Genomic DNA, 26,153 nt, shown 5'->3' with positions numbered 1-26,153 from the left:
CAAAGTGGTCATGGTGGTCGAGATGGAGGTTATGCTTGGGCTCAGCAACACGGGCTTCCACTCACCAAGGCTGACCTGGCTACAGCTGCTGCTGATTGCCAGATCTGCCAACAGCAGAAACCAACACTGAGCCCCAGATATGGCACCATTCCTCGAGGTGACCAACCAGCAACCTGGTGGCAGGTTGACTACATTGGACCACTTCCTTCGTGGAAAGGACAGCGTTTTGTTCTTACTGGAGTAGATACTTATTCTGGTTATGGATTTGCCTTTCCTGCACGTAATGCCTCTGCTAAAACCACCATTCACAGACTGACAGAATGCCTTATCTATCGTCATGGTATTCCACACAGTATTGCTTCTGACCAAGGAACTCACTTCACAGCCAGAGAAGTACGACAGTGGGCCCACGATCATGGAATTCACTGGTCTTACCACATTCCCCATCATCCTGAAGCAGCTGGTCTGATAGAAAGATGGAATGGCCTTTTGAAGACGCAGTTACAGCGCCAATTAGGTGGTAACAGCTTGGAAGGCTGGGGTAGAGTTCTTCAGAAGGCAGTATATGCTTTGAATCAGCGCTCGATATATGGTACAGTTTCACCCATAGCCAGGATTCATGGGTCCAGGAATCAAGGGGTGGAAAAGGGAATAGTTCCACTTACTATCACTCCTTGTGACCCTCTAGGAAAATTTTTGCTTCCTGTCCCCATAACTCTAGGTTCTGCTGGCCTAGAAGTTTTGGCTCCAGAGAGGGGAATGCTCCTACCAGGAGCTACAACAAACATTCCATTGAACTGGAAGCTCAGACTTCCCCCTGGTCATTTTGGGCTTCTAATGCCCTTAAACCAACAGGCTAAAAAAGGAATAACAGTGTTAGGAGGGGTGATAGATCCAGATTACCATGGGGAAATTGGATTACCTCTTCACAATGGTGGTAAGCAAGATTATGTCTGGAGTGTAGGAGATCCCTTAGGGCGTCTCTTAGTACTACCATGTCCTGTGATTAAAGTCAATGGGAAACTACAACAGCCTAATCCAAGCAGGATGACAAAGGATGCAGACCCATCAGGAATGAAGGTATGGGTCAATCCTCCAGGAAAAGAGCCAAGACCTGCTGAGGTGCTGGCTGAAGGAGAAGGAAATACAGAATGGGTAGTAGAGGAAGGTAGTTATAAATACCAATTAAGGCCACGTAACCAGTTGCAGAAACGAGGATTATAAAGTAATATGAATGCCCATTGTAAATTTACAAATGCGTTTGCGATTGTACGAGGAATAGTTATATCATGTTAGGCGTATTTACAACCTTGTTATTGTTTCATGTGAACATGAGATATTATTTGTGTCAAGTTGACAAGGGGTGGATTGTAGTGGTTATTCCTGGTTGTCAACTTGACTATATTTGGAATGACTACAATCCGGAATTGGAAGGCTCACCAGTGACCCTTATCTGGAGGCTTGGAGATCCTTATCTGGATCTTGGTTTGAAGATCTTAAGCCATAGTGGCTATGGATTCCAGAAGATTGAATCTCCGAGTTTAAGGAACACACCTTTAATCTGGGCTACGCCTTTCATCTGGGATTAAAGGTGTGGTGGGACACACCTTTAATCTGGGCTACACCTTCTGCTGGAGACAATATAAGGACATTGGAAGAAGGGAGTCTAGCTCTTGCTCCTTCGCCTGCTTGCTGCGTGAGACTGAGTAACTGCTAGATCCTTGGACTTCCATTCACAGCTGCGACTGAACAATTGTTGGGAATTGAGCTGCCGACTGTAAGTCATCAATAAATTCCTTTATTATCTAGAGACTATCCATACGTTCTGTGACTCTAGAGAACCCTGACTAATACACACAGTGAAAGTGAAATCCACACTTGGGTTATGGTTTGGAATCAATTCTATATTTACCCTCTGATAGCCAATCTTTGGTGCAACTTGACTACATCTGGATTCAAGTGAAACCCAAGCAGCTGGGCTCACCTGGGAGGACTTTTCTTGATTGGATTATTTGAAGTGGACCCTAAATCTGGGCCACAGGTTCTGCTGGTATTCCATATGAAAGGACACGGGAGAAGGAAACTTTTGCTTTTGCCTGCTTGCCCTCAGTCTCACTGGCAAGTTCCTCCATCCTGCCGCTGAGGCATTCCTTCACTGATAGTAGAAGCCACTTCTTAGGGATCCTAACATAGACTAAGAACAGCTGAGACATCCAGCCTTGTGGACTAAAAACCTACCAAGTTCTTGACCTTTCTATTAGGAGAGAACTATTGATGGACCGCAACCTGTAATTCACTCTAATGTCTGTCTGTCTGTCTGTCTACCCACCCATCCACCTACCTACTTATTCATCTACCTATGTATCTACCCTATCAATTCTGTCCCCTTAGAGAAACCTGATTAATATACACCCCAACTTTACCTTTATGCATTCATTGAGAAAAGGCTGTTCAGCACCTAACTAATTCGTCTGGCAACATTTCAGATAAATAAGGGGACAGATGTTATAGTATCACTTTGGCCATTCATGGGGGGGGGGGGATCTGCATTCTGCACTTAGAATAGATGATACGGAGTTCACACACTTCTCTCTGCTGTCTGTTTTACATTTTCAGAGTTAAGTGTTTGCCTGTCTTACAGCTGCAGAGAGCAGAGAAAGCATGGGTTTTAGAAAATACAGGCCCTGCCGTTTTTAAGGACAGGCTTATTTGGTCTCATTAGCAGGCTAGTTAACTGACAGGGAAGAACATCTTAATTGCTCATTAACTCTGATGATGTTCCTCTGTCTGGTGTCAAGGTCTGAGAGAGAGCACAGGGCATTTACAGAAATGCTGATTCTTTGGGGACAGCTGAAACACGTTTTAATTCTGGCTTTAGAATTCCTTGCTAGGGTAGTTATTTTTTACTCTGGTTAATAAGATGAGCCATGCTGGTGATTCAATATTATTTTTTGGAGCCACGAGGTCTTTCTCTGTCATTGATTATGGAAACCACCCTTGGTTAGACTGTAATCTGCAAAACCTGACAGCCGGTGTAAAATCCATTTGGAGAACAACAGCTTTTGCTAGGTCCCTGTTGCCTCTGACCACCCAGTCTTCCTGCATGCAGGACTGAGCACTAAATGTCAACATTGTTCCATGGCTGCTTGGGTTCCTTCCTCAAAGCACACAAAGAGATCCAGGGACTCCACTAAGCATGTGTCTACACATCAAGAAGTGCTATCCACACAGTTGTCTATGTGCTTCATCATGTGTGCAGTGTTTATGACAGACATTAAAAATATCAATTAGCAAATACTTCAGGCTACCAAGAGGTAGGAAACGTCACATTCTTTGAAATGTCACATTCTCAGGGGTAGGCTTAGCATGGACTGCTGGACACACATTGTATAAGTCAGGGGCTTCTGTCCCTCCTCGTCCTGAAGCATCTTCCACACAACAGTAAATTACCAGGGGTGACATTATCTTCGTCACAATGCAGTGTGACAAAAGCAGGTACCTGCTTGCCCCCAGAGGCACAGTGTATTGAAAGGTATAATGAAGACAGCAGATGTTCTAGACAGATTCTGCTTCTAGAAGACACTTATCAGTTTCTTTCCCTCACTGCCTACCAGCTAGCTATGGTTTATTTCAGCATCACAGTGGGGAAAGCAAACAGTTTTCTTCTAGACCCAACCCAACTGAAAAAAAAAAAAAACAAATAAACAAAAAACAAAGCAACCAAAAAAACCTACCTATAACAACAAAAGGATTGAATTATCTTTTTAGTGTTTCAGCTTGGATGGTAAATAATTCCAAATGCAGCAATGTTAACAGTCAGCCCTTGCTGTTTTCTAATAACACACACACAGACACAGACACACACTCAAACACATAGACACAGTCACACATACACATACACACAGTCACAATTTGCAGTGCAAATATGCTCTTCCACAGAGTGGGTCAACTCATCTGCCCCCTCAGCATCCTGACCTCCTAAGCACCATGGGGCCCTTCAGTGAGCTGAGTCAGAACAGGTAGGAAAATGCCATGTTCAGGAAGACGACTTCTTAGGCCTTACATTTTTGTATGCTAGAGGTAGACAGAAACGGCCCATGCTAAGCTAAAACAACCTAAGGGTCAGTCGGGTGTACTCCGGAATCCTCAGTAAAGATGACTGTGCTCTCCCCAGGTTTGTGCTATTAAGAAAGAGGCTCAAGATCACTCTTTGTGCAGAACTACGAATCTCTTACGTGTATGTAGGCACAAGGAGGCTAGGCTATGAGGTATCTATTATTTAACTTCACTAGAAGGGAGGGGCTAGGCTTCAGACTCGCACTCCCTCAGATGGTCTCTAGTAAGGTGCTAGTTCCCGGCACCTTCAGCAGCAGCATTTGGCATGGTCTGCCTTTTAGACTTTAGCCATTGTAATGTGCATGTGCAGCCTTGTAGCATTAACTAATTATATGGTGTGGGTTTTTACATTTCCATGCTGAGCGGTGACGACAAGCACTGTGAACTAAGGTTGATGGACAGTGACCGGAGGGTTATATGGTTACATACAGATGTGAAAAATCACTGAGCTAATAAATGTCTTTGTAGGGGAAAGGAAAGAAAAATCAATGAAGCAAGCAGAGACAGGAAGACCAACCTAGGCTTCACTGTGAATTCCAGACCAGCTTGGGAAGACTGTAAAACCTTGTCTCCAAAGAACAAAGAGAAACAAAGAACCATATAAAATAAGCAAGGACAGTGGTATGGAGAGATCTGGCGAGGATGTCCTGGGCTCTGCTCAGTCTCCTTCATCATGCTACCTGGCCACAAACACCATGTAGAAACTACAGATAAATGGATACAGTACAATTTCCTGAATTTATGAGATTGTGGAGATGAAAAAAAATTTAATATTTTGGTAATGCACGGCTTTACTTCAATAACATTTTCTTTATAATTATAAATATTATTGGCAGAAGTTTACCATTGGACACAAGCCAAACAAGAAAGCTTAAGTCACTATTGTCACTGTATCTTGTTTCTGAGGAGTAAAGGTAATTGACACTTTGTTATCTATGATATTAATTGGAGCTGATGACATTTTACTAAGGATACCATGGGCAATGTGCTTCTCATCAGACACACCCTGAATTTGCTTCTTTGTCCTTTTAAAGGCTCAGTACTATTCTCCAGCATGACTTATTTAACTTGTCTCCTGGTCCTGTACCATTATGCTATTTGAGATTTTTCCAATGCAAATGATTACAGTGTCATTTAAAGTAGCTTAATATTTATATTAATCTCAGTAACTTTGTGAAAGCTGGGTCCTATATGACCACAAAAGTGTATTTAAATAGCATGGGTGTGCTCTACCTGAAGTTGGTGAAGACATGTAAACACATATAGTATTACCCTCACATCTCGCTCTTTAGAGTCTAGTGCAGTGGATATAGGACAGTTTGAACCCTTAGACAACTGTCATGTGGTGAAACAGGACTCTCTGAAAGTAAATTGTGGTTCCACAACACACAGAAACCAACAATATGATTCCTGGTTTTTTTCATCAATGGCACAACACAGTCAAGCAGACATCGGGTACAGCAGGTAGGAGAGAGCACACACAGGTAGGACTGAAATCATAGGAGAGGCTGGACGAGATGGAGGAAATGTTCTCGTGTGAACACTTGGTGTCATGAGATTATCACATGTGGATTTGGGGAGGCCATCTGAAGGCAGACTTCGTGTAAGGCTCACCTGAGCACACAGACTCCTTTCATTATGAACAAGTTCCAAGAGGGAAACTACTAAAGTCAGGTTGAGCCCTATTTAAATCAACAATTTACATAGCCTTAATTCAAATGATATATATATATATATAAAATTTCCCCCCAAGCAAGCATGCTGGGATATAGTCTTGGTGTTTAGGAGGACTACCTGAGAACTGGTTAAACAACAGAGTGAGACGGAACTAGAAAAAAGAAAGAAAAGGAAAGAAGAGAAAAGAAAAGGAAAGGAAAAGAAAGAAAGGAAGAGAGAGGGGGGAGGGAAACAGTATTTTCAAATGCTCATTGCAACGATTTTTAATAAAAGTCAATGAATGATACCCTAACATCTCCCATCTGACTTGACATTGTCCTATTTAAGATGCATCCTTCTCATGTGTGATGGTAAATCCTTCCCAACACAAATAATTTATTTTATGACTTTTAAATTCTTATCAGGAATTTTTGCTCAAAAATAAAACAAAACTTTCAAACTATCAGAACTATAGAACTGAGCCGGATGTACAGGGGCAGGAGTCCCGATGTGTTTTCCACTGCTGTGACAGAACCTGAGACTGGGAACTTACAAAGGAGAGGTATGGTTGGCTCATAGTTCTTAGCCTGGGAAAAGCAAGGGCAAGGCATCAATCAGAAAAGCCTTAAGACTTCACATCATGGCAGGAGGAGGAAGGGCAGCCAGGCAGACGAAGAGGATGCAAACAGGAAGGGTAACCCGTACAGCACCTCATCTTCTGCTAACTAATTCAGTTATACAGGAACAAGAAGTCCATCCTACTAGAAAAGCACTGAAGTTGGGATTTTTAAAATTTTTTTATTTATTTTTTTATTTTTTGGCTAATATCCACTTATTGGTGAGTACATACCATGCATGTCCTTTTAGGTCTGAGTTACCTCACTCAGGATGATATTTTCTAGTTCCATTCATTTGCCTACAAAAGTCAGGATGCCCTCATTCTTAATAGCTGAGTAGTATTCCATTATGTAAATGAACACATTTTCTGTATCCATTCTTCTGTCATGGGACATCTAGGTTGTTTCCAGCTTCTAGCTATCACAAATAAGGCCTCTATGAACATAGTGGTACACCTGCCCCTTTGGCATGGTGGGGCATCTTTTGGGTATATTCCCAAGAGTGGTACTGCTGGGTCTTCAGGTAGATCTATTTCCAATTTTCTGAGGAACCTCCAGATTGATTTCCAGAGTGGTTGTACCAGTTTGCAATCCCACCAGCAATGGAAGAGTGTTCCTCTTTCTCCACATCCTCGACAACATGTGTTGTCTGTCACCTGAGGTTTTGATCTTAGCCATTCTGACTGGTGTAAGGTGGAATCTCAAGAGTCATTTTGATTTGCATTTATCTGATCACTAAGGACTTTCAACATTTCTTTAGGTGTTTCTCAGCCATTCGAGATTCCTCAATTGTGAATTCTCTGTTTAGTACTACACTCCATTTTTTTTTTTTTTTGATTGGGTTGTTTGGCTTTTTGGTGATTAACTTCTTGAGTTCTTTATATATTGTACATATTAGCCCTATATCAGATGTGGGATTAGTGAAGATTTTTTTCCTAATCAGTACATTGCTGATTTGTCTTATTATGTCCTTTGCCTTATAGAAGCTTTACAGTTTTATGAGGTCCCATTCATCAATTCTTGATCTTAGAGCATGAGCCATTGGAGTTCTGTTTAGGAAATTTCCCCCTGTGCCAAGGCTCTTTCCCATTTTCTCTTCAATTAGATTCAGAATACAGAAGATACAGTTCACAGAATTCAAAAGGCTCAACAAGCTGAAGTGCCAAAGTGAGGACTCCTCAGTCCCACTTGGAAGAAAAGCAATCACAAATGGGGAGGGAAGGAGGGACTTGGGATGAAGGGTGGGCAGGTGGGGGGAAACTGGGGGTGGGGGGAGAGGAGTACCTGATCTGGTATTGAGTGAGGGAAAAGGACTGAAGCCTTGAGGGCCCGCAGAAAGAATGTAAACAGGCAACTTCAGGAAATAGGAGGTTGTGGGGACCCCCAGAATGCACCAGAGACCTGGGGGGTGAGAGACTCCTAGGACTCAAAGGGAGGGCCCTTAGATGAAAAGCCCAACAGTAGGGAGAGGGAACTTATAGAACCAACCTCAGCAGGAAGACAGGACATCAAGTGAGGGCTAGGGTTGCCATCCCACAGTCACACCTCTGACCCATATTTGTTTCTGTCTGAAAGAATTACAGGGATGGAAATGGAGAGGAGTCTGAGGAAAAGAAGTTTCAGTGACAGGCCCAAAGTGGGCTCCAGCTCAAGGGCAGGTCCCAAGGCCTAACACTATTACTGAAGCTATGGAACACTCACAAAAAGGGATCATGACTGCCTTCTGGAACCTCCAACAAGCAGCTGAAAGAGTCAGATACAGATATTTGCACCCAACCAATGGAGAGAAGCAGCTGACCTCTGCTGGTGAATTAGGGAAGGCTGAAAGAAGCTGAGGAGAAGGGCGATTCTGTACCAGCAGTCTTAATTAATCTAGACCCCCGAATTCTTTCAAACACTGGACCATCAAACAGATAGCATACAGCAGCTGATACGAGGCCACCAACACACATAACAGCAGAGGACTTCTGGGTCTGTGTTTATTCAGAGATGATGCACCTAATCCTCAAGAGACTGGAGACCTCAGGGAGTTTAGAGGTCAGGTGGGGTGGGTGTTGGGGACATCCACATGGAGACGGGGTGGGGTGGGGAGGAGGTGTGGGATGTGGAACAGTTGGAGGGTGGATGGGAAGAGGTGGGGAAAGGAATATGGAGTGTAAAAAATGAATTACAAATAAATTTTTTTTAAAAAAAGAAGAAAAGCACTGAAGTTCTTTAACAATCTAATAATCTCCCATAGGCCACACCTCCTCTGATGACGTTATACCCAGAATCAAGTATCAACTTGATCAGCCCCGGTAAACTACATCTAACCTACAGTGACAACTAAAGATGAAAGTCAGACATGTCACCATTCTCTCTGTAAATAATGAGTTCGTTTCTAAATTAGTAAAGAGCTGTCCAGAGGCGATGATGCACAGTGCTGAGTCTTTGGCTTTCTGAATCTAAGGCTGTGATAAATAGACCATGTGACTGAAGATAGGGAAATTCCACTGGTTCGGTCCTGCAGACTGAGTGCGCTGAGGGAGACAGACAAGTACGCTGCTCTGTGTCTCAAGTCACGGCTCAGCAGCAGCCTGCATGGTTCCTCTTTGCCTGACTAGCATATGGGTATGTGAGCCTTCCTAATGTAGTAGGCATGATCTATATTCACCAACCTGTAATGAGCTTCACCAAAACGTTTACAGGTAGCTTCAAGGACACACCCCAAGTATGGAATAGGTTTTCTGGGTGGTAGAGTTACAGGTCACTGTGTGTGTGTGTGTGTGTGTGTGTGTGTGTATACACAACATTCTACAAAATCAACTCCAGTCCCAGGTTACCTTTTAAACACCGCTTGTTTATTTGTATTTCTCCACAGTGAGTATGTTACTTTCTAACAATAATAATACTACCACAAACTGGAAAGACCATAACAGATAAGTTTAGGTGCCCCTCATCTCTTTACGCATTTAGCAAAACCAACCTTGGTGCTATTTGGAAGGAAGGTGGGACTCCTTCTGGCACAGGAGTGAGTGGAGAGGTGCTGATGAGAGGAATGTCACATGGTGAGACAAATGGGACATGCACAGAAACAACAGCATGTGTGTAAGTGTGCCAGTGAATTTGTGCCAGAACATTGTTTCTGTGGGCCCTGGAAGGCTGAATCGTCCCACAGAGTGTGGGTCTAATCTAGCTAGCACCTTCCAGAGAGGCATCTTACTGGGCCACAGGAGGCCAACCCCCTCCACACCTGCTCCCCGCGCAGGAGCTGTCAGCAGGATACAGCACTGCATCATTACCAGACAGACAGATAGATGGAGGACATTGAACCTTTTGACCTCTCTGCCTCCCCTCCCCATGGTTTAAAACCAACATGTTAGTGTTGGTAACTTTTGAAGTCAGCTTCCATTCTAGAACATTCTAGTTCTGTTTGAAATGATACTGCCCGTTTTGTTCCCCATCTTCTTGTCTAGAAATAAAGTAAATATTTTACCTTTTTTAATTAAAAAGAGCCAAAAAAAATCACAGCCTTAATTACTTGAGGGGTGCAATGACATCATGATATATGTTCAGCAATAAATTAAGCAAAGGATCATATTAATACTATATCTCCAACCCCCAGACTTGAGTGGCAGTTACATGCTTAATATAATCAACAGCACAGCTCTTTATGAACATTCAAAGAAACTGCAACTCAATTAGGAGATAAAATATTAATATACTCCCTTGAGATATGCTATATATTATTTTGAAATGTGATTATAATACTTAGAAAGAAATCAGAAAACTTTTAATAAAAATACAATTTTATTTGTTTAAAGTATCAACTATTGAGTTTATATATTGAAGACTAGAACCTTTAGTTTAAAAACAAAAACACAAGTACAAGGTAAAATGGAATACTTACTTATTCTATGTCATTATTTTAGTCCCAACACAAAGTTCTGAAAACTTCTTCATATCTCTTAATCAATGAGACTACAAGATGTAGGAAACATTAACATACTACCTGATAGATCATTTTATAAGCTAATGCATTTTTAGAGAAATGTTAAGACTCTGCAACAGGCCAGTAATAATGGCTTTCTCAAAGTGTCTTATGAAAGACCAAATATACATATCAATAACTTCTTTGCATAAATAACTGGAACATCCAAACAACTATATTAGTAAACCCCTTGTTCTATTGGTTCTTACAACAGCTCATGGTTGTTGCAGCAGGAAATGTCATAGGTTGCCACCTCGCTTAAGTCAAATGCTTCTTACTGCCTCTCTTTCCTAAACCTACTACCCAGCTCAGCTGAACTACAGTAGGTCACTTAACTCTTCTGTTGCCCATGCAGAGTAGTCTTACCTCATAGTAAAAACCAAGATTTATTCACAATTGCAGCCTACGGTGCTTTGTCCCTGGTGCTGCTGGAGTGAGGGCCTGGGTGAGGCTCCACTGAGGAGCATACTGAGAGATCCTGGACCCACAGCAACAGGGAGTCTGAAAAGAGACTAGGCAGCTCAATGAGTAGTCTCAGGGTGGAAGAAGAGGGAATATGGGAAACTAATTTATTGGTGTTCCAGCTGTACCTTTATTATCAACTTGCTCATTAGCATATAAATGGTGCCTTTCCATACATGGCAAGTGTGGGCTCAGAAAAATTATAAATTAATTCACATACAACTTTTCATGTCAATTTCCCAACATGTTTACATTGTTTATGGGACACTATAATGCTTTTAAATGGTGGTCCTAAATAGAAGCCTCCTACTTTCTAGAAGGAACCCACACAGAATTCTGATTTCTCTGTTACTCCTCTTCCATGGTCACAGATGAACAGTCATATGCAATACTTCTATTTCTTTACATGCACAATTTCACACCTAAACACGGTCTTAAAGGGAAAACTTTTGTCATTGAAATGAATACCCTGGACATGAAGAGAAGCGAGAAATAGCCAGTAATTTAAGGCAACCGTTGTTCTGCACTGAAATTGCTTTGAGACAATCTGGCAGATGGTACTTCTTTTTATTATTACAGGGAAGAAAGAAAGAAAGAAAAGCTAAGTGGTCATGCAGAATTAGCCTTAGCTATACATCTCTGTCCTAGCTGCAGTGCTCCAAAGCCAAGCAAGGCAGCAGCTGGAATTTGCATATGTTATAAATCACCAACTGCGTATGACTGAATTAAGCCAAGAAAGGCTCACATAGTCGCTCAGCTAAGATATTACCACTTTGTGTGTACTTATCAAAAGCAGGTCTTCCTCAAAGAGCTGTGTGTGTTTATCTCCCAGGAGTCCTTCATTTGTACAACAGGAGCCCTAACTTTCAAACACTCACCTCTCTATTCCACGGCACTTCCTGGCCATGCTTTCCTCCGACTGGAAATAACAAAACTATGAAATAACAGAACTGGACTGAGCAGTGGGGTGGGTCAACATCATCAAAGTGCTTCTGTAAATATGAGTATGTCACAGTGAAACCTTTTTTGTTTTTTTTTGCAGTAAATATAACTGATTTTAAAAGCACTGAATACAATTTAGTCCACCTTTCTTATAATTTCCCATACAATAAAATAATCAAGACAAACACTACCTTTATGTGCCTTCATGGTGCCACATAGAAAGGAGAAATTTGCAAGTTAACCACAACACCCCCCCACCCCATTTAAATCACACCTCAGCTGATCTCCTTGAATATATGGTTGGTAGAAACAGGACTCAAAGATATCAACAGCAAAAGCGCTAGATATTAATTGGGAGTCTATTTCTTTTCGGTCATGGCAGCCTGTCTCACTGTCAAGCCAAGGCTTTTGGAGTGCATTTTGCCTTGATTTCACATATGGCTAAGGAGCAGCCCAGCACACTGTCTGGTGTAGCGCTGCCCAATCTTCACAGGGCAGCCAGTGTGGATGTGGCCGTGTGCTTTTCAGAAACTTAACAGAAGATATGCACAAGCACCCCACACATCAGCAAGGGGTTCCAGATTTCACCAGCCCCAGGCCCTAGGTGGCAGACAAAAGTTGGAAAGGAGAGAAAGAACTCTGTGCCCAGTGCCAGCTGAACTTGGTGGCAGGCCATTAAAGAACAACAGTGGGGGAGGGGAGAAGAGATTAGAGAAGGCATGGGGTGGGGAGCAAACAAAAAACTCAGCGAGCTACTGTTCCTAGCAGGCGTCTGCCTTTTGACTCAGAGATGGCTCTTAACCAAGGCTTTCCTACTATGGTATGGTATCAGCTGCCTCCTGGACTCCTTTGTTAGTGCTGACTGCCAACAGGACAAGACAAAATTTCAGTTAATAGGGAATGAACTAGTTCTTGGAATAATAGCGATCTCTCTATTTCTTCTACAAAGGCTGCTTTGGCCGTGTTACTCCTGGCATGCACGTTAGGACTTGTAATTATGGCAGGGTACTGTTTGGAAATATTAGAAAACTCTAAGGTTAAAAAGTTGCTACTTTAATCCCATAACTTACCTTACAATGTGTTTAACTGAAGAATAGTATCAAACTAATGGTGTGGGTTTGTTATTCTTTCTCCCAACGAATTTCTCTTAGCTGGCTTTTTTTTTTTTAAACCCAAAACCAAATCACAACTACTAAACTAACATTCCTTATGGTAACAACAACTCATGAATCATAGAGAAATAAACAAGCACACAGCCTTTGGAACTACTGTTTCTAAAGTATCTTCAGTCAAAAAGTAAAAATAAACACAACGAATAATACGAAGCTTCTAAAGCAAACCCCTAAGGGGTGGTTGGCTCAGACCCCAGAGAAGGAGACACTACGTGGAATGCTGAGAAGTACACAGAACACCAGGCCTGCCCCAACAATAAACACAAGGGCCGGGCAGTCTAAACAGTAACTCTCCTCGGGTACAGACAAGAGCTGAGGAGTTAAACCACCAAACCCTAAGCCGAGAGTGGTATGTGGGAACTTGCTCACCGCCTCAGATTCTGCTGCCAGGAAGAACTCAGGAAGGGTAAAGCTGAAGACTGGGCAAGCGGGAGATCACAGAACCACGGGCACAGACACACTCCCTTTCAGACACTCCTAAGGGGCTTCAACTGGTCTCACAGAAGAGGAACCAGAGGAAGCAGCCCTGTCGCCTTAGTGACAAATGAAGAAGACATCGCCTGAAGGTGTGTATCTAACACCTCATAACCACTGTAAAGGACTTAACAGTAGTTATGTCATCTTCCTGCTAACACTGGCTAGTCCGAGTCTAACGAGCTCCTAATGTGACTGATTGATAATATTTAGTAGATAGAGAATAGAGAGACGCATCAAATGCCCCAGGAAGAAATAACCAGATAAAATGTAGACTTCTTACAGTTCAATGGGACTGGTGTTTGTGCTGGTTAGATTTATGCTAACTCGATACAAACTATATTCATTTGGTAAGAAAGAATTTCAACTAATATACCCAGGGCTGGGCAACCCTTAAGGGCACTTCTTGATTATCGACATAGGAGAGACCAGTTCATTGTAGGTGGTGCCACCCCTGGATTTAAAAAAAAAAAAAAAAAAAAAGCATACTAGATAAGCTGTCAGAAGCAAGCCAATAAACAGCACTGTTTCCTGGCCCCAGTTTAAGTTTCTGTCTCTAGGTTCCTGACTTGAGGCATGGTACCACCATGTGGTAGGGACTGAATTATTGGAAGGGAACCCAGGAAACACTACTGGTGAAAGTGTAGCTCACCTGCAGTGGGCATCCAACATTTTAGAGATGCCAGTATCATGGGGCAACCACGAAGGGCAGCAGCCCCTGTGGCCTGGTGCCAGCCTGATTCTCTGAGACAAGCTGTTGTCGCCTGCTGCAAAGGCAGAGCTGGAGAAGTAGAGCCCTTTGGAGACCAGAGGATTGTGAGTGAATCCCAGATTGTACCCTGGATCTTCCAGTGGAGGAAGAAATGATATAACTTACTTTTGATTTTACAGGAGTCCACACTTAAGAGAATTAGGAATTTTATAGAGACTTTGGATATTTTTAGAGACTTTGAATATTTTAGAGAAACTCTGAAAGATACTTTGAATGTTTCAAAGGGGCTGAACTTTTAAATCATTTGAGTTTGTAAAGATCATGAGACTTTTTAAAAAGAGTTTTGTGTACAGTGATATTAATATTAACATGCCATCCTGGGGATAGATGAGAAAGAAAAGGTTCTAACTGAATAGTGTGTGTGTGTGTGTGTGTGTGTGTGTGTGTGTGTGTGTGTGTAAAGTTGATGCAGGGCCAATTGTGTTGGCTGGTTTTATGTCATCTTGATATAAGTTAGAATTATTTAGAAATAGAGAACCTCAATTGAAAGAATAACCCTACCAGATTGGCCTATGGGAAAGCGTGTGGACTGTTTTCTTGATTGATTATTGATGTGGGAGTCCTTTAGGCTGCTGGTCCTGGGTTCTACAAGAAAACAGGTAAAGCAAGCCATGAAGAGCAAGCCAGTAAGCAGTACTCCTCCATTGTAGAGGGATTTTAATCCAGCAACTCGGCTACTCTGGCTGGAATACAGACACATCCTTAGCACACACCTTTAATCCAAACAATGAAGGTAAAGTTAGTTTGTAGAATAAGGCACCCATGTTTGAAAGCTATGTCCAATTGAGTGGCAGACAAAGTGATGAATTAGAGAAAGATATCACAGGATAGGATATGCCCAACTCTCATGAGAACAGAGAGGAAAGAGAAACAACACAAGAGGAAACAGGAAGCATGGTGGCCCACGCCTTTAATCCCAGCACTTGGGAGGCAGAGGCAGGCGGATTTCTGAGTTTGAGGCCAGCCTGGTTTAAAAAGTGAGTTCCAGGATAGCCAGGGCAATACAGAGAAACCCTGTCTCGAAAAACCCCCCCAAAAAAAAAAAGAGGAAACAGGAAAGACAGAGAATTATAGAGATACAGGTTGCAGAGAGAGAACAAGCTAAACCCAGGGGGAGAAGGACCAGAAGATTAGGAAAAAAATGGTCAAAGTGGGTATGAGCGATTCAGTCAGAGGCCGAAAGAGAAGTCAAGTTGAATCAGTCAGCTTGGAGAGGAGTTTGAACCAGAACAGCTGACTTGAACCAGCCAGTCAGAGTTCAGAGACCTAGAAAGGGTGAGCTTATTCAGCAATCGTCTCAGAGTTGAAAGCATTCTAGGCCTGGGTAAGACTGTGGAGGCTAGGAGCTTCTAGGACTAGATATAGGTTAGCAGACTGAGGCAGTAAGTCTCAGAGACAACAATTACATCAAGCGAATAAAGTTACATTTACCTGCCATGACCTCTGCTTCAGTTCCCACTTCCAGGTTCCCTCCCTGACTTCCCGTGTAAGTTGAAACAAAAGGCTGATGGCCTGTGTAAGGTGAAACAGACCCATCTCTCCCCAGGATGCTTCTGTTCATGGTGTTTTACCACAGAAACAGAAACCCTAATAACAGTCTCTGGGGGAAAAAGGAAAACAAACAAACAAACCAGGGAGTGCTTTTCATACAATAAAGAAATAATAAAATACAACAATGGAGACCTCAAAAATTAGCCCCAGGGCTGGTGAAGGCTCAGCCTGTAATGTGCCTGTCAATCAAATGTGAGACCTGCATTCCATCACTGAACTTAGGGTGGAAGGACAGAGGCCACTTCCACAAGGGCCTTCTGACTGGTGTATACACACACACACATACACACACACACACACACACACACACACACACACACAGATACACAAATAAAAAGAAAAATTAACTGTAAAAATACTTTTTAAAGAAAACTGGTAAGTTTTGGGTTGGACTACGTGTTAGATGATGGGGAATTGCTCATTTTCTTGGATGTGACAATGGGGTTGTGTGTAGCAGATGCCTTCTGTTCTTGAGAGATACACACCATAGCAGTATGGAGTAAAGTCACAGGATATGCGCAGGTCTCAGCCAAGACAAAGCTCCCATCTGCCTTCTCCCTGGCCCAAAGAAGCTCACTGGAAGCTGCAATACCATAGACGGCCACCATGGCAATGGAATACTAATGATTTTAATTAGTTCTGCTCCGAGGGAACTAATTTATTAAATTAATTTTCTCTAAACTTGCTTGACCACAGAATTTTACTTTCAATGAATGTTCTAAATAGCATATGGAACTAATTTCAAGAAAAGTGATCTAAAACAACTTCCTGCACAGTAGTGACAGATACTAACAAGACTTCTGCCTTTATAGAATGCTTAGATTAACTCCAATTTTGTTTTCCTCCAAATACTTTATCATTGTTTTATTAAGATAAAAAGGAGATATTCTGAAAGGGCTTTTAAAAGTTTTTTTTTCTTTTTTCCCCTGTGGGAAAATGCTTTATTTTTTTAATTATATAAAATACTGATCATATGATACAGAGGGTTTTGTACCCTACTTGACTAATTTAATAACATCATAATCATACCATTACCATTAGACTTTTCAATAATGTTGCTTTTAACATGTATATAATGTCTTCATGGTACAATAAAACTATAAACCATTTATTCTTCATTCAGATTACTGTATAAATTTCAATCTACTCAAATTTATGACACATAAATTATGGAACTAAGTAGATGTACAATTACTGGACTATTATCTCTTCAGGAAGATTGGTTCTCTTTATGAAATAACTGGGCACATGCCTCTTACTTGATTCTTTCCCATGCGCCTTCCAGAAGTCAGGAAACTGACACCCTCATCAGCTACTCTTACAGAGGCCCCTGGTAGGAGTCCAGGTGGCTCACAATCATCTACTGTAACTCCATTCCTGGGGAATCCAAAACCACCTTCTGACCTCAGTGAACACTGAATGCATGTGACACACAAGCACACATGCAAGCAAATCACCAACATAAATAAAAATAAATAAAATATTTAAAAATACAGAATTAAGTATATGACATCTCTAAAGATTTATGTATCCAATTTCCCAACCATTACTAGATATTTACATATTTTTGTTTATTTTCTGTTAAATATTAGATTTATATTAGATTAACAATAGAGATTTATAAACAAAACATTCTCAAAGGCTAACTCTAACTTCCTTTTCTGTTCCACAAAATACAAAAACTTTCCTCTGCAGTTACATTCAAGTCTCTAAAACTACTCTGAAGTGTTAGACACATCTTAGGATGCTTCTAGCTAAACAACCCCCTAAATCAGCAGTTTTCAACCAGTGGATCTCGACCCCTTGCAGAAGGGTGTCAAATGATCCTTTCACAGGGGTAGCCTAAGACTATAGGAAAACACAGATATTTACATTATAACTCATAATTAACAATGTTACAGTTATGAGGTAGCAACAAAAATAATTTTATGGTTGGGGGTCACCACACCATGAGGAACTGTATTAAAGGGTCACAGCATTACGAAGGTTGAGGACCACTGTTCTACCCACTTGTCTCTGAAGGATACAGAAGGCAATTACTGAAGGAAGCTGCTCTCTTTTTGAGAAATACCTGCTATAGTTTGGATCTGATATCAGTTATTGTGTGGAAGGCTTTGTCCTCGGCTGGATGAGTTCTTAACTAAATGAGCTACTGGGAGGTGGGATCTTGTCAGGACAAACAGGTCACCAGGAGCCTGTTTCTGTAGGGTCTGTCTTGCTCTGGGCTTCTTCTTGTCTCTTGTCCTCTGCTTCTAAGCAGCCAAGGGATGAGCAGCCTGACACAAGCTCCCAGCATGATGCTGTACAACTTTAGACTCAAAACAATGATCCAGACAACCCTGGACTTGGATGACTGAAACAGAATTATGTCTGCATCAGAATTAAAGCATTGGTCCCTTAGACGTTCTGTCTGTGGTGGGAAACTAAGAAAGCACCTTCACTACTGACTCCTCTAAAACTGAGGGGAAGGCGAGGGACATCTGTTAAACCCGAGAAATGGCACTTTACCTATTCACTTAAGATTGACTCCTTTCTCTTACAAGAATTCGACAAGGGAACTTTCTAGATCCCATGTTCATATTCTGACTTAGATTCCCTGAGTTTTTCCTCTGACCTTTAATCATTTTTGAAGGGTTGCCATGGGCAGACACATTAATAATAAAAATAAAAAGATGGTGATGATCCAATGTTGCTCCCTCAAAACCCTAAATGTTAACCTATTCATCACACAGGCATTCTATGGCTCCTGGAATTTAACTGAAGTCAGTGAATGGGAAGGGGATGAACTATTCCCTCTGTGCATATGAGTCCTGGCTTGCCTCGCTAGTCCATGATGCATCATGATCAGCCATATGCACGGGAACATCCACGTGGATTTGTTATGACACTGTCAGGGTTATGACACCAAGTCACACTTCTAGAGTTTGTGATGCTGCACACAATGATTTAAAATAATGGCCGAGCCCCTCTTTGCCATTCTGAGATAGAGTATCCATTTCTCCTTTCTGTTGACTTGACTGCCCCTGTAACGTGCTTTGGTAACACAAGGCCATGAGACTGACAGTTTGTCACCTGTCTTCCTGGTTTCCACACTCTGTCTTTGGAAGCCTTGTAACCAGCCTGGGCCAACCTGTTGAATGAGAACAGGTGGGTTTGCAAGGCCATTGCAGAATGCTCCAAACTGACCACTGCAACTTGCCAGCCGAAAGTCAGGTATCCTGGCCCTGCTGACCCATGCTCTGATAAGCAAGAATGTCCATCACCTTCCATCACCAGTTTCACAGTGACTTGGTATACAGCAATAAATTACCTATGTATCACAGCTCACAACCCCGATACTCATTACTCCAGTTAGTTATAACACACTATTTCAGCTTGGCTGTCTGCTCATTCTTGTCTGCATCTCTGCAGACTGCTGCTAGTAGGCCTGCCCTCCTTAAATCCAAGGGCTACACTATTACACTTTGTGTGTTCTCATCACAAAATGCCATCAGATACCCGGTCAGTTCTCAGTTCTTGTTTGCAGAAGACTGCAGCCAGATTCACAAAACTCAGGTCACCCCCTTCCCCTCCCCCATGCGACCCTACTGCCACCTGCACTGGTGTCAGTTCTGTTCTCAGGGCTGTGATCAGACACCTGACAACTGGAGGGGGGATGTGCTTATCCCAACTTACAGTTGAGGCGGGCGACACAGCCCCTGGCAGGGAAAGGCTAGCAGGCAGGTGAGGTGGCTGGGCTCACTGTGTTCAAGGTCAGGAGAGAGAGAGAGAGAGATGAACACGGGGGTTCAGCCCGCTTCCTGTCCATTCAGTCCATGGGATGTTTAAAACTTCATAGATGTGAAGGCATCAAGAAGATTTCAAACCTACTCGGGCTAACCACTGAGATAAACCACCATAGTACCATTCCATCGGGGCTATTTAGCTGCAGGGCTTCTGCCCAGCTTCCCAGGATTCTTCCCTCCTCTCAACGCTCAGTTCAAAGGTGAGGGCTGGCTTGGACATACCACTTACTTCTCTGTTCACAACAACACTCAGAACAGCTCTATGGAATGTTTCTGACATCTCTAAAAATTCTGAAGCCCCATTGTTTCTGTGTCTGTGAAGGCCTAAGGACATTCCCCATTCCTCTCACACCCACTAGCCACTCCTGGATAGTTGAAATTATGATTACTTGTGCTGCACAGTATGTAGCACAGAACGCTTTATAAGATATTGTGAAACTTTTGAGGCAGATCCCTGATTTAACAATGACTCCTGGAGAAGGTGATATCAACTAAGTATATACACAATCAGAGACAGGGATGTTTTCCAGGAAAAATCCCATCTTCTACCTTATGTGTACTCTGTACCTGGGCAGTGAAGTATACTTATATGATGTATAATAATGTCTGTATATATGCTGCTTCTTAGTAACTTATACCAGGACGATAATTAAAGTATCTGTGTCCAATTTCATACGCCAAACCCAGAGCAAGGAAAGCAAAATAAGAACACTGATTCTTAGACAATAATTTGTAAAAGAATCTTCCAGAAAGTGGGTTAAGACTACAAAACCATAGGCTTTTTCCCTGGAGGAACTGACTCAGTAGGATTCGAAGCTGAGTCCACTTGAATCCAAGAGAAACCTATGTGGCCAAGACTTTAATATAAGGTGATACAATGCCTACTTTACAGTCATGAACTCCAAAATAAACTTTTCTCATGTACTGAAGTTTGTTTGTTTTGTTTTTTAAAGCCTCCTGACTTTAATGTTAAGGCACAAAGCACAGTGGGCCTATAAAAAGAACAGTTAACAGTGCATCCAGTCTGGCACCTTGGGAGCTTAGGCTGTGGGCCGACAGCATCTCATCCCCTTCTTTGAGATCACAATCTGCAGAGTTTTCACCTATATACCCTTTTTATAAAGTGTTCAAGGCTTAATTTGCTGCAAATAGTCCTTCTTCAGACCACCTCGCCATGAGGCTGGTTTTAAAATAACTAGAGGGTACAAGGCTCCTACCTCGGTCCCAGATGCTGGCTCTTAATGCTCGTTCCAGCTGCTCCTCCTCGCTCAGGCCCGCTGTGTAGACATCATAGTTCCTGTAAGTTGCATCATAGGTCACTGGTCTGCCATCTGCATAGTGATTCTGATATCCGGAGGGGCCTGTGGGCATAGTCAAAAGGTTATAGACCCCAGTAATAGACTTGTCTTTTGCTTCAGAATTCTGGCTTTGTAAATGCAAAGACAGGCCCATAATTCATGTCACTATTTTGAGTGTAATAAGCATCTTCTAATCTAGAGAAGATGGCACATAGAGAAATCTCCCACAAGAGTGGGCAATTATGATCCCTTCACAGGCTATTAAGGTCCAACACAGGCCTGGACATAAATAAGATCTTAATGCTAATGATGAAAAGAAAAAAATAACTTAGAAGGCAGCTAGAAGTGTTGGAGAAGAGACTAGAATGGGCTTTATGGAGGATGTTTATCACCATACATCTGTTGACTGCTAGACTATTTCCCACGAAGTCCTCACCTGAGTGGGGACAGTGCTAGGAAGCAGCTGAGAACGCTTTTCTGTTTTGTGGCTCCATCCAAAAGGACACAACCATTGCTTTTTACATATACCAGAGTGCCCACGCTGAGTACTCTATTTCAACAACTAATAACAAGACTGAGACAGATGAGTCAATTGCTCTGACTGTAACTAGCAGACACTATACTTCCAATTAATATCGCTTTCAAAAAAAATTGGTTACTCAGCAGAACAAGAGCTAACATGGTCATTAAATAATGCTTTACACACTAAACAGACAGCAATTAATAAAAGACAGCAGAGAAACACGGAACGCTTTTGCAAAAATAATTCCATACCATTTGTGTCAGTTTGAGTCTAGTCCTTGTGTCTTCTTTTCATTGTCAATGGTTACAGAATTAGTTTGAAGAGATTTTTGTTTATAGAGAATGGTCTGGCATAATGAGAGGCTCTATCTTCTGTTCTTTGCTCCCCTCGAACCTGTCATTATCATAGCCTTTGAGGGGGATATTTCTAGTCTTAATTAACCACGTACTTGGTTGTTGATGAAAATCTTAAGCTACAGTACCATGTATCTTCATGGCACCCTACGTAGAACATGCGTGTAGTAAAACTACACAAAAGCACAGAACTTGGTTGAGTGAAATTTCACATTCAGAAATCTAGAACAAGCTATTTTGAAATTTACTTTTGAATTTATTATTATAAAAATTCATTGATAATGTATGACTTTCTGGCAAAAAAATTAATTTAGTTTTTAATTATGATACAAAGGCTTCTTTATAGCATTTGTATATGTACTTTGTTTTAGTTGAGCCTTCTCTTCATTTCCTCCATCTCCCTGTCCTCTATATCCAGGACTAAAAGGGAAGTTTTCATAACTGGCAAAACTCAGATGACCGGAAGCTCTTCAGCACTCCTGCATTCAGATACAACATGTGCCTGTAGATTTCTACAGTCTAGCAATGCTTTAATGAAATGAATTGACAGCTCTGACCATATGAATATTATAAAATCTTAACTTGATACTTGAAAGACAAAAGCTGGGACAAAGAAGGAAGAAAACCATGGTGCTTTAAGTGGGAAGGTATGCTAACGGTCCTGTGCTGTCAATCAAAAATTAATTAAAAGACCCAAAATGCCATATCTAATATGATAATGGGTCCCTGAGAAACAACACGTTTCAACAACTGTTCTTCTAATAGCCCAATCAGATGTATTGAAGTCTTTATAATAATCAAGGACAGAGGAATCTAACAACCAGTGCTAAGGATAAATAAGTTTAAATTATATCTTGTGATGAATACTTTTTAAGTTATATACTTTGGCTTTGTAATAAAAAACAAAACAAAACAAAAACCCAAAGAACTTTTCTGGTTATCATTACTCTGTTAACTGTTCCATCTGGTCCTTGTACACATTCCAGGATTTCATACCAAAGAGATCAAGGAAAATGACACAGATTAGAAAGATTGGTAACAGCTTTAAAAACATTCTTTGACCTCTAAGGAGTTTCTCAGATGAAGGTGGCCATGCTAAGAATAAATCACTACTTGCAAGAGATACATTCGCTCGCATCAAAGATGCTTAGATGACCATTAGCCTGGCCACCTGGGCCCTCTGTAGTGCTGTCTTTGAAGAAATCCAATCACTCCACAGGAAAGAATATAAATATGTTAATCTCGCAGGATATCAAAAAGGAAGGTTAAAAAGGAGCTTGGATTTCTGCCTTGAATTCTCCAGTCTGTGCCAATGTCTCTGACAGAGGAAGGGAGAAAGGGGCATAGGAGAGGTTTCCTTCTGTCTTAAAAAATGTAAGTAAATGTGGCAAGGAGGGAGAGGAGAAACAGAGAGAGAGGGAGAGAGGGAGGGAGGGAGGGAGGGAGGGAGGGAGGGAGGGAGGGATCAGAGTTAATTTATTTCGTAAAGTTCAGTTGTCAAAGTGCAGACCTCACATCCTCACACAACAGAAAAGCAGGGCAATGAATCACAGACTTGCATCCTGTCCCAGCCTTACCCTGAGCTTCCTGTATAAATGATGTGACCAAATTACCCAGCCTTCCTGAGCTCCGTCTTCCAGCTGTCAGGCAAGACGTCTGGACCATGAAGTCCACAGCAAGTCATGTCTGTGCACATCTGTGTTTGGTAGTGCTAGCCCCTTCACCGAGAAAAAGGCTGCTGGTTTGTATGCACACAGTGCATAATCAACTGTGTGTGTGTGTGTGTGTGTGTGTGTGTGTGTGAAGGCCAGCAGAAAACCTCAGTGACCATTCCTCCTCTAAGTGCAGTGTTTTCAACACAGTGCCTCAGTGTTCTGGGGTTTGCTAAGCTGGCTGGTCACCAAGGCCCTAGGATCTAATAGTTAGTGACTCCTTAGAACTTACAGGTATATGCCACTGCGTTTATGTGTGTGTGTGTGTGTGTGTGTGTGTGTGTGTGTGTGTGTGTGTGTATGTTTGTATGTACTTGTGTGTGTGTGTGTGGTTTTTTTGTTTTTTGTTTTTTGAGACAAGTTTCCTCTATGTAACAGCCATGGCTGTCCTGGAACTCCATCTATAGACTAGGCTGGCCTTGAACTCAGAGATTTGCCTGCCTCTGCCTCCCAAATGCTGGATTAAAGGCAAGCACCAACGATTGCCTCTGTTATTACTTTTTAAAGTTGAGTTCTGGGGATCAAACTAGGGCCCTCATGCTTGTGCAGTAAGAACTTTCCTGACGGAGCTTGCTCCCCAGACTCTACTGTTAAATTCTGGGGAGATTCACTAAAGTGAACCAGAGGAGAAACTCCCTTTCCTCCAGTAACATCAAGCTGTGAGCTTCTTTGTCCTAGGCCTCCTGGAGAGTTGCAGTCAACCAGAGGCACCACAATGGTAGGTAGAACTTTGGTGGTTTTCCTGACCAGCTCTGCTCCTCCTGGCTACATAGGCCAGGGAACACTTCTCTATTACTCACTGCAAACTGGTGTTGACAAGGGAAAGACAACATGCTCTTCCAGGAACTACAGTTATCATCTCTGTCCATAATGGCTGGTCAACCACGTCATATCAGCTCACCTGATAACCACCACTTTATCCAGACCGAGCAGAGGTAGAAGCCTCAGACAAAAAGCATCGTCTCAAGGCAGAGACAGAACCCTTGTTTATTGCTTTCATGTCTAAAGCCCCAATCATTAAGGCCATAGCTTTAACTCCTAATCTTATGACCTGAGTAGTTGGTAGTGGTGTTGGTGGTGGTAGTGTGTGTGTGTGTGCGCGCACGCGTGCGTGTATGTATGGGGAGGGGCAGTTGATCCCAGTCTTCCCCTTCTGACCTCATTATCTGGGTGAATTTCAGGCTATTCAGGTGACTCATACAGGATGTAAGCCAGAATTGACAGTCATGAGCCAAGGCTTAAGGACTATGGGGAATATGGAGTCCAATTACTTCTAAGACTGCCACACTACGGACTTAATACTTCAGGACCTTCCCAGCATACTCTGGACAATCCCCAACATGCCATTTCTGATTCGCTTCCTCTCCACAAGAAGTCCTCTCTGTGAGTGCTTTCGTTAACTTCTAGTTTCCTGTCAAGACCCAGCACTCTACTTTCCCTCTGTGCAGCCTCGTGGACAGCAACGCTCCCTCCTTCCCTGGGCACTGGCACCTGCCTGCATGCCAATACTGCTGTCTGGACCTCTGCTTGGAAGGCATTAGAAGGGGATGGGTGAGCCCTCAGTGGAAATCTAGTAGCAGAGTAGGGGAAACGTGTGAAAACGAGCCTTGGCCGCTATATAGTAGGTCTACTGGATTGTGCTTGGCCGCTATATAATAGGTCCTACTGGATTGTGAAGGTTTAGGAAAAGGAAGTAAGGGCACTTTCCAGGCTGTGTGGTGCATCGAGAAGAGCAGAGCAGAGCAGAGCAGAGCAGAGCAGAGCAGAGCAGAGCAGAGCAGACTCCCTGAGTGCAGAAGTCTTCCAGGAGAGCAGGAGGTGCAACCTGAGCAGCAGGGGTAGGTGAAAATTCAACAAAAGCTAGCATTATTTGCTGTCCACCTACATCACACCACGGCTTGGCTCTCATTCTCACCTAATTAGTTTTATGGCCTCTTTTGTTCCATCTCCTCGAATATACCCAACTCTATATACCCATCTATAAATATCCATATCTCTATACCCATCCTATATATCCACACCTATATACTTACCCCTCCACTATATACTCTAAGAGAAGGACAGCTGGGATTTTTTTTCTCTTATAGGGTCCATAACAGCACTCTCTGCATGTGACTTTCGCAGGGTGCCACTGAATAAAACAGTCTGTGACTTAATTAACATTGTATGGGAAAAGAAACCCAAAGTAATATGTATGTATGTATATATGTATATATGTATACACTACATGGAAAAAGTGTTAGCTTTTTCATCACCGTGGCAAATACCCAAGAGAAGAGCACCTTAAAAGGTCAGAGGTGTTATTGTGACTCATGGTTTCAGTGTGTGTCTGCCTGTCCCTATTGCTGTGGACCTATGGGAAGGCAGAGCCATTGTCATGAAGAAGGAGCAGAGGAGCTGAAATGCTCACTTCATGGAGGCCAAGATGCACAGAGGTGGAGGGGGGAAGAGAGAGGGAGGGAGGGGAGGGAGAAAGCCTATCCTGGTGGGCTTCATTATTTCTCTTCTTTTATTTCAAGGGGTCTTTAGCCTACTGGACGTTAACACCCACATTCAAAGAAGGTTGTGCTCCTTCAGTTAATTGTGTATGGACATGACCTCACAGGCATGCCTAGATATGCCCTTTACTGATCCTTTAGGCAGATCTCAATTGAGTCCGACTGACAGTCAAGATCAACCATCAGATATGAATTAATAACAATTCTTTGTATCTGTTACAGGAACCTAAGTAAACCAGGAATCAAAACAAA

At 42.4% G+C, this 26,153-nt stretch overlaps 1 protein-coding gene across 5 annotated transcripts in view; it reads right to left on the bottom strand.

The window, feature by feature from the left end:
- The window catches only part of Rhbdd1 (rhomboid domain containing 1), a 128,910-nt gene that overhangs the window by 46,928 nt on the left and 55,829 nt on the right, over nt 1-26,153 (bottom strand). For 3 of the 5 annotated variants that reach the window (XM_006496574.4, NM_029777.3, NM_001122685.1), the window contains exon 6: nt 20,735-20,878. In XM_006496574.4, the coding sequence (XP_006496637.1) occupies nt 20,735-20,878 (144 nt within the window). Of the gene's footprint in view, nt 1-11,850; nt 19,474-20,734; nt 20,879-26,153 lie in introns of those variants that run through there. The other 2 variants (XM_011238714.3, XM_030243522.1) reach the window with 1 other exon arrangement.

The sequence above is a fragment of the Mus musculus genome, chromosome 1 (genome assembly GCF_000001635.26).
Source record: "Mus musculus strain C57BL/6J chromosome 1, GRCm38.p6 C57BL/6J".
Taxonomy (NCBI): Eukaryota; Metazoa; Chordata; class Mammalia; order Rodentia; family Muridae; genus Mus; species Mus musculus.
Note: the sequence above shows the minus strand (reverse complement) of the source record. Positions and strands in the feature narration are given on the sequence as shown.